This window comes from Lampris incognitus, chromosome 11 (assembly GCF_029633865.1).
Source record: "Lampris incognitus isolate fLamInc1 chromosome 11, fLamInc1.hap2, whole genome shotgun sequence".
Taxonomy (NCBI): domain Eukaryota; kingdom Metazoa; phylum Chordata; class Actinopteri; order Lampriformes; family Lampridae; genus Lampris; species Lampris incognitus.
Genome location: NC_079221.1, coordinates 23,661,431 through 23,674,299, shown reverse-complemented (window position 1 = coordinate 23,674,299; position 12,869 = coordinate 23,661,431). Strand labels below are relative to the sequence as shown.

Here is a 12,869-nt window from a genome sequence, read left to right as displayed (position 1 = left end):
GGGGTGATTAGTGGTAGGTCATTGTGATAAGTGGGGTGACTGCCAAAGACATAGAACGAGAAAAACAGAGAGCAAGTGAAAACGAGAAAAGGAGAGATGGAGGAGAAAGAGAGAGAAAGCGAGAAGGAGAATAAAAGACAGAATAAGGAGGAGAAAGACAGAGGTAGATAGACAGAGACAGAGAGACAGCAAGAGGGACAGACAGGCAGTTCCTGGGGAGTACAGCACATAAATAAGCAGGTTATACAGCATACAGCTAGTAAAGGTTAAAAACAGGAAACATCCTAACAAGCAAGTCTGCAGTTGTTAGGCTTACAAAGTGATTTGTTAATTAAAGGCTATTAGCTATAAAAAAACACTGAGTACAGAAACTCTTGCAAAATTGTAAACAAAAGTTAAGAGGTGTTTAATAGGTGTTTAGATTTAATCGGAGTTTAATAACCCCAAAATAAAACAAACAAAAGGTTAACTTCCCGGTAAAAGTACACAAATGCTATTTTGTCTTCTTTAATAATAATTACTTTCCAACAAGGGAATAAATGAAAAAAGTCTTAATAGTTACTCAGCAATGACATGTCAATGTACATAAATGATGCTAAAACCGAGACCAATATTTAAACATGGATAGATAATCAAATAAAAAGATGACAGTCTCGTCATAAATAGATGATAGCAATGGTTTGTTCTTGCACACGGACCATCAGAGGAGTGACCAAGATGATCTGGCACACTACAAAGGAGCCATGATGGAGACACATGAACGACTATCTAGCGTGATGGAGATGCACACTGACCAATCAATCAACCAGAGAGAGACAGTGGGGAGGGGCCAGTGACTCAGACAAACAGGAATATTATATACACTATCCACCAAGCTCTTGACCGCACTGTTAGGATACAGCATAGACTGACTCAGTATATACTGTACTATACTGTAACATGAGGTAAAAAATTAGCTTTGAGTAATCAGCTGTTTTTTTCCTTTTAATTCTAGCAGTTAATATGCTGTTTATTGTCTCTGTAAAGAGCATTCTTCAGAAATGACTGGTTAACTACACTCAGTTAAACTGTATTACTTTCATTCTTTCACTAATTCACTTTCTGGATGAATCTTGAGACAAAAGTTGATTTTCCTTCTCATCCGATGTTCTCTGTTGCAATTCAAAATCACGACTCTATTCTAATCACTCTACCATTGAAGTTTTTACCCCCTCCCCCTTTACCCAATTGTATCCGGTCAATTACCCCACTCTTCTGAGCCGTCCCGGTTGCTGCTCCACCCCCTCTGCCGATCCAGGGAGGGCTGCAGACTACCACATGCCTCCTCCGATACATGTGGAGTCGCCAGCCACTTCTTTTCACTTGACAGTGAGCAGTTTCAACAGTGGGACACAGTGCGTGGGAGGATCACACTATTCCCCCCAATCCCCCCCCCCATAAACAGGCGCCCCAACCAACCAGAGGAGGCGCAAGTGCAGTGACCAGGACACATACCCACATCCAGCTTCCCACCTGCCTACACAGCCAATTGTGTCTGTAGGGACGCCCAACCAAGCCAGAGGTAACACGGGGATTCGAACCACCGATCCCCATGTTGGTAGGCAATGGAATAGACTACTAAGTTACCCAGACGCCCCCTGAATTTTTTATTCTTGACTGTACGTCTGAAAAACATATGCTATTTTTCAGAACTTTCTTTCCTAGGCATGTGGTAGAATTTTTATTAAAGAGCTGTCTGTTCTTGGTTTCGTGTTTATGACCCTGGTTCCTTGAGGAAGGTGTACCGTCTCATTTCAAACGATGACTATCAAATGTACTACAAAGGTCTCTCTCTCTCTCTCTCTCTCTCTCTCTCTCTCTCTCTCTCTCTCTCTCTCTATTAAGACATTAAGATAGCAGTGTGTGAGTGTTTCACCAAGCATGATCCTGTGTGTTTGAGCTGAGCCTGTGGCATGCATGTTGGTTATCAGTATACATGTTTTGCAAAGTGATGTGCACTTCTGTGTAGAGTGGAGCACATACCAGCAGTCAGCACTCCAGGCCGTGTTAAGTCTTTATTACAGCATTAATTGTGTAGATCTGAACATAAATGGAGGGCTTAGATAGTCAGTTGTTTATTCTTCCTCTGATCAGACACTGACAAATTAGCACATCAGCTTATAGTTCCATTGAAAAATAGCAAGCTTCATTTTTTTTTAGAGGGCAGGGTGACTATTCTCTGTTAAAATCAACCAGTAACAGATTAAAATGATGAAATATCAAGGATCTCTATCAATCAATTAAGATTCTTTCACAGTGATTTTTTTTATCTAAAGAGAATGTGGGTTCTAAAACCAGACAATTGTATTTGCACTACATTTTGTACTACTTTTACAAGCATGCTGTGCACCCATGAACCCCAGACCCACCTGAAATTCTCCTTTGTTACATTTCACCCACCCCCCTTTCCCTCATTTTATAGGTGGTAATAAGGAATCTTGAGGGAAAAAAGCACCAGCTAACAAAACTGGGGACCTGCGACCTTTGGGGTGACAGTGATTGGTGTGGGCTGTGTCCCTGATCGTGGCACCTACCGATGCCAAGTCGACTGGGGCTGGTCTCACGGCTACAGCCCTGGCTGCGGGGGATCCTGCTGCGCTTGTCAGCTGGCGTGCTGGAGGCCGATACGGTGGCTCTGGGGATGCGGCCATAACTGCTGTGGCCCAGTAGTTTGCCAGGGGAGCTGGAGCGACTGCCAGCTGTAGGGGGTAGAAAATCAGCCACACACACAAATACACACAGAAAAGCATGCACACACACAAACACACAAACAAAGACAGTCAAACACAGGTACCTCAGTTAGAGCCTGATTGACATGAGCCCAGGCCACGGCTGGGACAAGGATTAAAGAGTGTCACTTCCTTCGATGACACATTTGCATGGTTTGGATAGGTCTCAAAGCTGAACTTCTTCAACTACAGAACCCCGAATTTAAGTGTACTGTGTCAGCAAAGAGAACTGCATAGTGTAATTGTGTACTGGCTTGCATTGATGAAATTGTATTCCACAGGCCTGGGTCAGAAACTTTATAGCGGTTTAGTTGTTTTAGAAGGTGAAGGACACAGATGGACATCACAGATATGAAAGTCAACAGAAATGTTCAAACTTCACAAGAAGAAGAGATTGGGTTTCAGCTTTGGACAGAAAAAAACAGATAAAGACACATTTGTTACACACCGGATACTGGCTGTAGAGTGTGTGTACATCTGTGTTTGTGTGTCTTTTTGGGAGGGGTGTGGGTGGGATGGGGTCCGGATCCAGGGTCTAGCTAACATACCAGTTGAGGATGAGGGAACATATCTACTGTGAGGACATCCAAAAATAAATGTCGACGGTGAAAACACTTGACATAGACAAACAGATATGGAAAAGATGTGTGTGTCTCCAAACAGCTCCTCAGACTGCAGCTGGAAACAGAATAGACATATCACACAAACAAGGAGAACATGCTTTTATGACGTTTTTTAATGGGAATAAAGTTACTACAAAAGAAAGAATGAGAAGACATGCATAACTCTGTGTACCAGGGGATGTTAGGGGCAGGGCAGTGCTGAGGAATAAGGCGGGTATAATAAGGGGGGGGGGTGTTTGATTGGATGAAGCTAGGCCTTACCACTGATGGGATTGGCTGATCTGGATCCTGGGTGATGGAGGCGAGCGGCAGGACAGGTGGAAATCAAGAACGGTCAAAATGGGACAGGAAGTCTCATGTCTGTTGTTTTGTTTTGTTTTGTTTTTTTACACAGCATGCACTCTGCTCAGCTGTCAACATGTCAGTCAAGTACTGATCACTGACACTTTATCAGCACATACAAACACACATCCACATACCCCAGCATAAACACTCACACATGCATGAAGGCAACTATAGGCATCTACATAAGATTTATGAGTGACTGGGACTTTCTTCAGGATGCCGCTTTGGGTGGAAAACACCACACACACTCACACGCACCCAACTCCCAACACCCCCCACCCCCCACACACACACACAAACACACAAAACAGACAAGTGGAAGACACCTAGTATGATCTGGTGGCTGAAGTGTGATGAGACATACTCCTCCAGCATGAGTGTGACAGATTGAAAATGGTATACAAACTCATAGCTTCAGACAGCTACAAATGTTGATACAAAAAACTGAGCTCTCCCATTATAGTTGTACTGTGTGTGAATATATCCTGCAAAATGTCTCAGCACTGATGTCTGTCTGTAACAAAGATTCCTGTACATTTACTGTATTTGGTTAAGGGTTAAGTGTTATGTGTTTCTTATTCTAATATGACCTGTGTGTGTGTGTGTGTGTGTGTGTGTGTGTGTGTGTGTGTGTGTGTGTGTGTGTGTGTGTGTGTGTGTGTGTTCGTACTTACGCTGGGACTGGGAGACCACTTTGGCTCGGCTGCGTCCCCTGCTGTCCACCATTGTGGTACTGGCCCCCACTGTACTGCCTGAGCTTTGCCTCCTAGTACGAATACGGCCTGGTGAGGAGAGAGAGAAAGAGAGAGAGAGAGACAGACAGAGACAGAGAAAGAGACAGCAAGACAGAGAGAGACAGACAGACAGACCAAGAGACAGAGAGTGAGTTAAATCTGCTTCCAATCCCCACCATTGTCCACCCCGACCCTGGACAGAGATGCTGGAAAAGAGACAGAATGAAGAGAAGACCTGGATGAGGGCACAGAACCACCTGGAAACACACAGGGGGGAAACAGACAAAACTAACTCAGATAATCTTTGCAAAAAAAAAAAAAAAATCTTAGTGTTTGTTTCAAGTTCCAAGGAGGGCCAGATGAGTGGAGACTACATATCAAGCTAAGACAGTTGACATTAGTGCCAGTCAAGTTACAGAGTAAAGAAAATCCTTTGCTTCCATTGCTCATTATACTATAACATGTTGCAAACCTTGCTATTCTGGTAAGTCAGGTAGACTAAAACAAACGATAAAAATTATTTACAAAAACTATTTGACACAGGCCTGGAAAGAGACAGATCAATGAACATTGATCATCATCTGCATTCACTTACAGTACACCACCACACCAAGCAGGGACCCAAACTGTAAAGCTACGATCTTAAAGATTTACATGCAAACAAATGTCCTTTTTTGAAACTTTCTACTAGTGGTGTCTTTAAGACAATAGCTAATCCACAAATATCCAAATCATGAACAGTTTTGTAGTTCCTCATTTAAATGGTTGCAGCTGGGTAGAACTTTCCTGGGGAAAATGATTGGACGCATAGCGTTTTACATTTTCAACATGGCAGTCAAATATGGAAGAGTAAGGCAGGTAGCAGCAACTTTGGAGAAGAAACCAAGTTGTGGCAGAACAAGCCTGCACAGTACCTTTACCAACATACTTTCAGTAAACAAAACTAAAATGCTAAAAGGTTAAACCCTACTTTTTGTTGGCCAGTGGAGGAAGGGCCGACATAGCAGCACTGACAACTCTATTTCACTTCGAATGGATCGCTGGGATTTGGGCTGCTCCATCACCACTGTAATTATCTTGGTTCCCCACAGGAGTCAGTAAGTTAAATGAAAATGACAATCTTCTTTAACCTTGACATTTTGAATTTTATTGATATTTCTCTTCATCAAACATGCTACACTGGTCAAAATGTTCAGCCCCCAGTAGCATTACCAAATTAATGCTACTGAGAGCTGTTATCTAAAAAAAACAACAAAAAAACCCCAAAAAGAAATCCTTTTTTTTTTTAAGTATAACGTAAAAAAAAACAATGTGACCAGTCAGTGGATAGCTGTAAAGAAGCAACCTTGCAGGTTCCAGTTAGCTCCAGTAACAAGAAATATAGTGCATTAAAATTCAGTCAAACCTCACCAAGTACTCAAGTCCAGACGCACGCGCACGCACGCACGCACGCACGCACGCGCACACGCGCGCACACACACACACACACACACACACACACACACACACACACACACACACACACACACACACACACACACACACACACACACACACAAGAAAAGCCTGGTACCTCTAGCCTTGCACTGCACAAGCACCTCTCCCAATAACAAGAACTTATCATGCCCTATCTTCCAATGTGCTGTAATGAAGGATAGTAAAGAGAGGCTGCAGACACACTGCCTAGTGCCCAAGACCTGCCAATTATGCAAGAGGCCAGGAGCAGCTATAACAACAGTTATACAGTACTTAAACAGATCTCGTGGAAAATAAGCGATAAAGAAGAAAGGAGAAGAAAAAAAAACAGAAATCAGTGTCTTTTCTACAGATTTGTGAGGTGCGGAAATAGTCCTTTGACCCCAAAGTCACTGACTCTTACAGTGTACAATAACAACTTGTGTGCAATATACACATGTCTATATGTACATACAGATATGAAAGGACAGAGATCACCTTCTAGTATGAAATACACAAGGTTGTAAGGTCAAGGGTTGGGCATGCAAAGTTTTCCCATTATCTCGCCACCAAAGTCATTAATCATTACAACAAGATTTTTGTTTTACACACGAGGTTGTAAGGTCAAGGGTTGGGCATGCAAAGTTTTTCCATTATCTCGCCACCAAAGTCATTAATCATTACAACAAGGTTTTTGTTTTTTGATTATTTTCTATGTGCTGTCCTCAATATATGTGCTGTATATAACTTGACAGTCGGATAAACGCCTTCCTAGCATCAAGACTCTGAAGACAGTTGGCCCCTTGTCCACAGGTTTATTGACGTTGCAAGGAAGGTGTTTATCTGGCTGTCAAGTTATATACAGTACATATATCAAGGACAGCACAGTGAAACCATAATACTACCAAAGACATAAGATGTATGCAAATGTCGCTGGATTAGCTCAAATACAATAAAACAACAGCTCTCTGTGTCATGCTCACTTACTTCCTGATTACTGGTGACATGACATAACTTCCTGTTACTGACATCCTGTGATTCTTACAGTGACCACAACAAAATACAGAAACACATAAAGATTTACTCTAGAAAATGGAAACAAGACTTCTAAGATATTAATTTAGTTGTAACAAAACACTCCCTGCCTGGTGTGATTACACGTCATTCAGCAAATCCATGACACTTCATCTACTTAGGCATCTGGGGGGAGAAGAAGCACTATTTCTGTAACAGGCCTAAGAAAGAGTGTAGCTCCTCCTGGTTTAATGACCTTCACCTCAACCTGGTGCACCTTCCCATCTTTGCTAGGGAAGGTCTGTGTTACCAGTCCAAGAGGCCATTCATTTCTTGGCACTTGGATGTTCTTGAGGAGAACAACACTTCCTGCCTTAACTGTAATGTTGGGAGGAATTGCTTCCACCATCTGTCCCAGAAGGTGTTGGACAGGTGTTGAACTTGCTGCCACTGGCGCTTGTAGAGGTCTGAAACTCCATACTCACCTGCAGGAGCAGGAACAATGTTCACCTTTTGTGTGACAGGATCAGCTGGTATGAGTATAAACAAATCATCAGGGCAGTTGTCACAAGAACAAGAGGCCTGGCATTGATAATGGCTGCTACTTCTGCCATGAAGATCAGCAGCACTTCATGGGTAAGCTTATCTTTCAGCTGGGGAACATAGAGTCCAGAATTCTCCTTGCAAGACCAATTATTTTTTCCCATGTTCCATTGCAATGGGAAGCATGCAGAGGATTAAAGGTCCAAGTGCAACCTTGTTCTGACAGGTAAGTCTTCACAGTTGTACAGTCAATGTTTGAAGGTATCTTCAAGTCCTTACAGGCACCAATTAAGTTAGTGCCACGGTCCGAATTAATATGTTTGACTGGCCCGTGCACAGCAAGAAAACGTTGATGAAGCTGGATGTGTCAAGGGATTCTATGACTCCGATATGAACAGCTCTTACGCTCATATATGTAAAGATTATGGCCCACTGCTTTCTGTGAAAAGCATCCTCTGGTCCAATGTGAGGCGACAGTTCAAGGGCCAAACACGTCTAGCCCAACATTTGTTAAGGGAGGGTCTGTTGAAAGATGATCTGGTGGAAGGCTGGCCATTTTTTGGATGTTAAGTGGCGCTCTGAGCCGTCTGCAAGTTATGCATTGGTGGATGCTGCTGCTCACTTTTCTCTTCCTACCAACTACCCAAAAGCCAGCTGAAGAGACAGCCCCTTCTGCAAAGTGACGATCTTGATGGTGGATTTGTTCGTGGTGCTGTCTGACGAGTAAAGCTGCAATGTGACTTTTGCCAGGAATAATCAAAGGAGTCAGTGTTGGCAAGTGCGACTGTTCAGCTAACTCAGCGTGGCCATTTTTAAGCATCATGTCCATGGAGCTGAGGAAGTGGTCTCTCATTTCAGGCTTTCTCTCAAAGTTGCACCTGAGAGACATGAGACGCTTCAGTGCTTGGGGCCTGTTTTTAGGAAGCTGTTGACATGGACGCTTAAAGGGTGATGGTGCTACCCAACTGTTGTTCGAATCTTTCTGTTGTCCATCATCCAGTATTTTCATGAAAGAGGCATCCTGAATCAAAAAAGCCACCTGGTTGTCATCTTTGGTCCACTTAAACACGGTGCATCCCAGATGGTCATCATCACAGGTCGATTTCTCCTCAGAATATGTTAGGGGTAATTGGTGGCCTGGATGTATTTTTCCTTAACACGGAACATGTTAGGGCATGGATCAAAGAGAATAGGGCGTTTTAGCTCTGTGGTGTTCGTACAGAAGGTGCTGATTGTAGGTGGGTTGTGGACACTACCTACACATACATTGCCTACAGTGACCCACCCCAGATCCAACTTCTGTGCATAGGGTAGGTTGTGTGAGCCTATCACATTTTTAATGACTTTATGAACTCTGATAATGTCCCGACCTAAGAGAAGCATAATTGGGGTTTGAGGGTCAATGTCTGAGATGAGGTGCACCACTGACTTTAGGTGAGCATGATGAAGAGCCACATCAGGGGTTGGAATCTCATCTCTGTTATTAGGAATGTCATTACATTCTATGAGGCTTGGTAATGGGATACAGACAGTTCCATCCAGCGATTCCACTTCTTAGCCACTGGCCCTTCTTCCTGCTGATTCCTTTACTCTAGCACATGTTCTCAACGTGTAAGGAACTTTTGAACTTTGGTCACTGAACACTTCAAAGAACTGTGAACGAACTAGTGACCTGTTGCTCTGCTCGTCCAGAATCGCATATAGTTTCACTGCTTTGTCTCTGTGGCCAGCTGGATATACTTTTACAAGACATATTTTAGAGCAGGATCAGTCTGTCAGATCTCCGTCACAGACTTTTGTGCATTTGGTGGTAACTTGAGACTGAAGTGACGTTTCCTCCTCCTCCCCACCGTGCTCAGGAGCAGGGTCCGCCTCTTCCATCCTGGGTGCCAGTCCGGGGTGAAGCGCTGTGTGGGGTCTCTCACTTTTAAATTCAGAACATTGAACTTTCATTTTAAAGTTCCTTGCGATATGTGATGATGAAGAACAGCATTTAAAGCACACATTATTCTCTTTTAAAAATGTCTTACGATCTTTAATGGGTTTTTCTTGGAATGCACAACATTTACGTAGAGGGTGCTGTTTTCCATGAATGGGACACAGCTTATTGCAGTCATCAGAATTCGTTGGGGGCTCGCCAGTATCAGAAATGGCTCTGGGAAATATCTCTGTTTTGTGGACAGAGACTTCCCGATGTCTGTTTGGCTTCAGTCAGATAAACGCCTTCCTAACATCAAGACTCTGAAGACAGTTGGCCCCTTGTCCACGAGTTTATTGACGTTGCAAGGAAGGCGTTGATCTGACTGTCAAGTTATATACAGCACATATATCGAGGACAGCATAGTGAAACCACGATGTTACCAAAGGCATAAGATGTATGCAGATGTCGCTGGATTAGCTCAGATGCGATAAAACAACAGCTCTCTGTGTCATGCTCACTTACTTCCTGATTACTGGTCACATGACATAACTTCCTGTTACTTAATCCTATGATTCTTAAAGTGACCACAACAAAATACGGAAACACATAAAGAATTACTTTAGAAAACTGAAATAAGTCTAACATATTAACTTAGTTGTAACGAAACATTCAAGAAAACAGAAGAAAATTACCCTGACAGTGTCACATTGGCTATTTGGCACAAATCAGGCTACTTCATACTCTACAAGAACAAAATAATGAAAGCACAGATAGGTGCATCCTCTAAACCTGTTTTGAATGTATTGTGTGAGTAGCGAAAGAGGAAAGGTTGGTACAGAGGTTAGGATTGGAGTTATACAGGAGATCCATGCAGACAGTCCATGCAAAGTTCCACTACTTAGGGAGGGAGAAGAAAAGAGGACACTGAGAAGAGACATAGGAAAAAGAGAAGGGGGGGTGCAAGGAGTGTAGCCCCAAACACATGGAGAAGATGCACTCAAACTTACACTTATATCTTCATTTTTTCCACTCTCTTTCACACTGTACAGCTAAACATACAGCCTGCAAACACACACACACACATGGGATTACACAAATCTTACCATCGGATTTACCAGGCGTGCCATCTTTTGGGCATTTAAGAAAGGCGTTGGAGCAGCAAGTGGGAGGAGAGGTATAAAGGGAGATATTAGTTGCATTAGTTAAAGCAGGAAAAGGAGTGAAAGAGAGGGGGAGCGAGTCAAACAACCCATCATTAGTAATGGCCATTAGGAATCCACGAGAAGCCCACTGGAGAAGAAAAGAGGAAGAGACATTTTTTGCATTGCTAAAATATTGCTGTGACTTTAATATCTAGTGGTGGCAGTGGGCAGGCTGACCATTCCTCATTAACTTTCAATGTTAGTGAAATATCTTCAAAATAGTGTCAGAGTTTTTTAATTACGATGGAGACCTACTCAACCTTGTCAAAGTCATTTGTTAAATGTCATTTCAATGGCAGAGTCTAACTTGCCGTTCCTGTTGATAGAACAGTCTAACGACACCTCCAGTGGTTATTAATAAGCCCAATTTTGTCTATAAATAAGCTAGTGAGTTCAAGAGAAAATGTCCTGAGTAAATACTTCACTGAGATGTTGGACTTTGAGGAATAGCCAACTAAAGCCATTATCTGTGTGTGTGTGTGTGTGTGTGTGTGTGTGTGTGTCTGTGTGTGTGTGAGTGTCTGTGCATGTGCTTGTGTGCGTGCGTGCGTGCGTGCGTGTGTGTGTGTGTGTGTGCCCTTGTTTTCCTATCATATTAGGATGGAAAACCAAACACCACCTACCTTGTGGGGACATTCTTTTGGGTCCCCATGAGGAAAAGGGTCAATTTTAGGGTTAGAACTTGGGTTTAGGGTTAGGGTTAGAATTAGGATTAGGTTAAGGTTAAGGTAAAGGTTAGGTATGTAGTTATGATGGTTAAGGTTAGGGAATGAATGTAGTCAATGAGGGGTCCCCACTAATATAGTTGTGTTGTGTGTGTGTGTGTGTGTGTGTGTGTGCGTGCGTGCGTGCGTGCGTGCAAAATATTGAGACTGCAGTGGAAGGAGTTATGAAGTTAGTCTAATTTGTCTAAAAGCTAAGAAAAATCACTAAATTTGGAGCTTTTAATTTCAAGTCATTAAGACGGAGAAATCTAGTTTAATGTCTTGACATGACTCTTTTTTAAACCCTTAATGTCTTAATATCCCTAGCATGTTAATGTTCCAGTGAGTGGAAGTGTTATTGTAACATACTATAATAAAAATATATGTTGTAAGACCATGTACAGTATCACATTTTTGTGAAACTGTGAAAATGGGGCAATCACATTTTAGAGCAAAACTTTTTAAATGCAGTAGGACAGTATTTTTGTCAGTTTCTGTGTCTTTAGAGAATTGACATTGAAGCGTAATTACTTCACAGAGTTTCCTCAGTATCTACTACCCCCCCAGGACATCTCCTGCTTGTTCTGCCTTCTTCACCATCTGTGCTAAAACTTGAGCAAAACAGGCCCTCGTTTTAGTTCTCCACTAACATGCTGGCTGTAAAGCACATAATGACAGCTATTGCAGAAAACAATGGAGAGCAGAGCACAAACCCAAGCTCCAGAAAAGTAAAGCTGTTTCTCGTATGTACGGGTATGGCTCAGAAACAGTATGGCACTATGAATTATTCAGTTACAATATACGTATGGGGATACTTTTGGGATATGATCAGGTATGGGGGAAGAAACTCCTGGCTGATGGGTCACACGTGAATGGGTAATCAAATATTTTATGAACACGGGACCACTAAAAGGAGATACAACAACAGCACAACAGAAGTGTCCTGAGTGTATTCTTTCCTGAAACAAAAAACATTCATTTACTGCATTAAAGGCTGCCACTCAAGGTCTTTAGTTTGATGTAACTGGCTGCTAAGGGTAACCCTCTTCCCCCGTTTCATATCCTTTTTCTTCATTTTTTCAGCGTGTGTGTGTGTGTGTGTGTGAGATAGTTATGAAGATGATCGATCGTTACCTAGAGAAGCGTAGGAGCCCGGGGGGAGCGCAGCGGCTGAGCTGAAAGGGGAGGAGGTGGGAACCGTGGAGAGGCGGGACTTGGCGCTGGATGCTGCATTAACATCGATGTCGCTACGGGAACGCTGAAGTGAGCCCGGCGTGGTCGGCACCCTGGTGCTCACCAGCTTACCTGGGACAGCAAACAGAGAGAAATGAAATTGGGGGATGGTCAGCGGTGAAATCCTACTATCAAAAATAATGATAATGATAATTATAATAAAAATAATGTCAACAATAATAACAATGATAATGAGACACTTCTCAAATATTTATTAATTGAAAACTGGTATGTGACAGGGAGCAGCTTACTTCTTGTTATGCTCCCTCCGATGACACTCTTCACAGACAGTGGCCGGCTACAGACAGATAGGGAGAAAGATGTTAG

General features: G+C 42.8%; 1 protein-coding gene across 8 annotated transcripts in view; it reads right to left on the bottom strand.

The window, feature by feature from the left end:
- clasp1a (cytoplasmic linker associated protein 1a) overlaps positions 1 to 12,869 on the bottom strand; it is a 155,813-nt gene that overhangs the window by 48,468 nt on the left and 94,476 nt on the right. For 4 of the 8 annotated variants that reach the window (XM_056289159.1, XM_056289161.1, XM_056289160.1 and 1 more), the window contains exons 17-21: positions 12,794 to 12,840; positions 12,444 to 12,614; positions 4,411 to 4,518; positions 3,653 to 3,679; positions 2,574 to 2,738 (exon numbers count right to left, since the gene is read on the bottom strand). In XM_056289159.1, coding sequence (XP_056145134.1) covers positions 2,574 to 2,738; positions 3,653 to 3,679; positions 4,411 to 4,518; positions 12,444 to 12,614; positions 12,794 to 12,840 — 518 coding nt within the window. Of the gene's footprint in view, positions 1 to 2,573; positions 2,739 to 3,652; positions 3,680 to 4,410; positions 4,519 to 4,646; positions 4,664 to 5,484; positions 5,511 to 6,339; positions 6,345 to 10,506; positions 10,531 to 12,443; positions 12,615 to 12,793; positions 12,841 to 12,869 lie in introns of all 8 variants that reach the window. The other 4 variants (XM_056289166.1, XM_056289165.1, XM_056289164.1 and 1 more) reach the window with 2 other exon arrangements.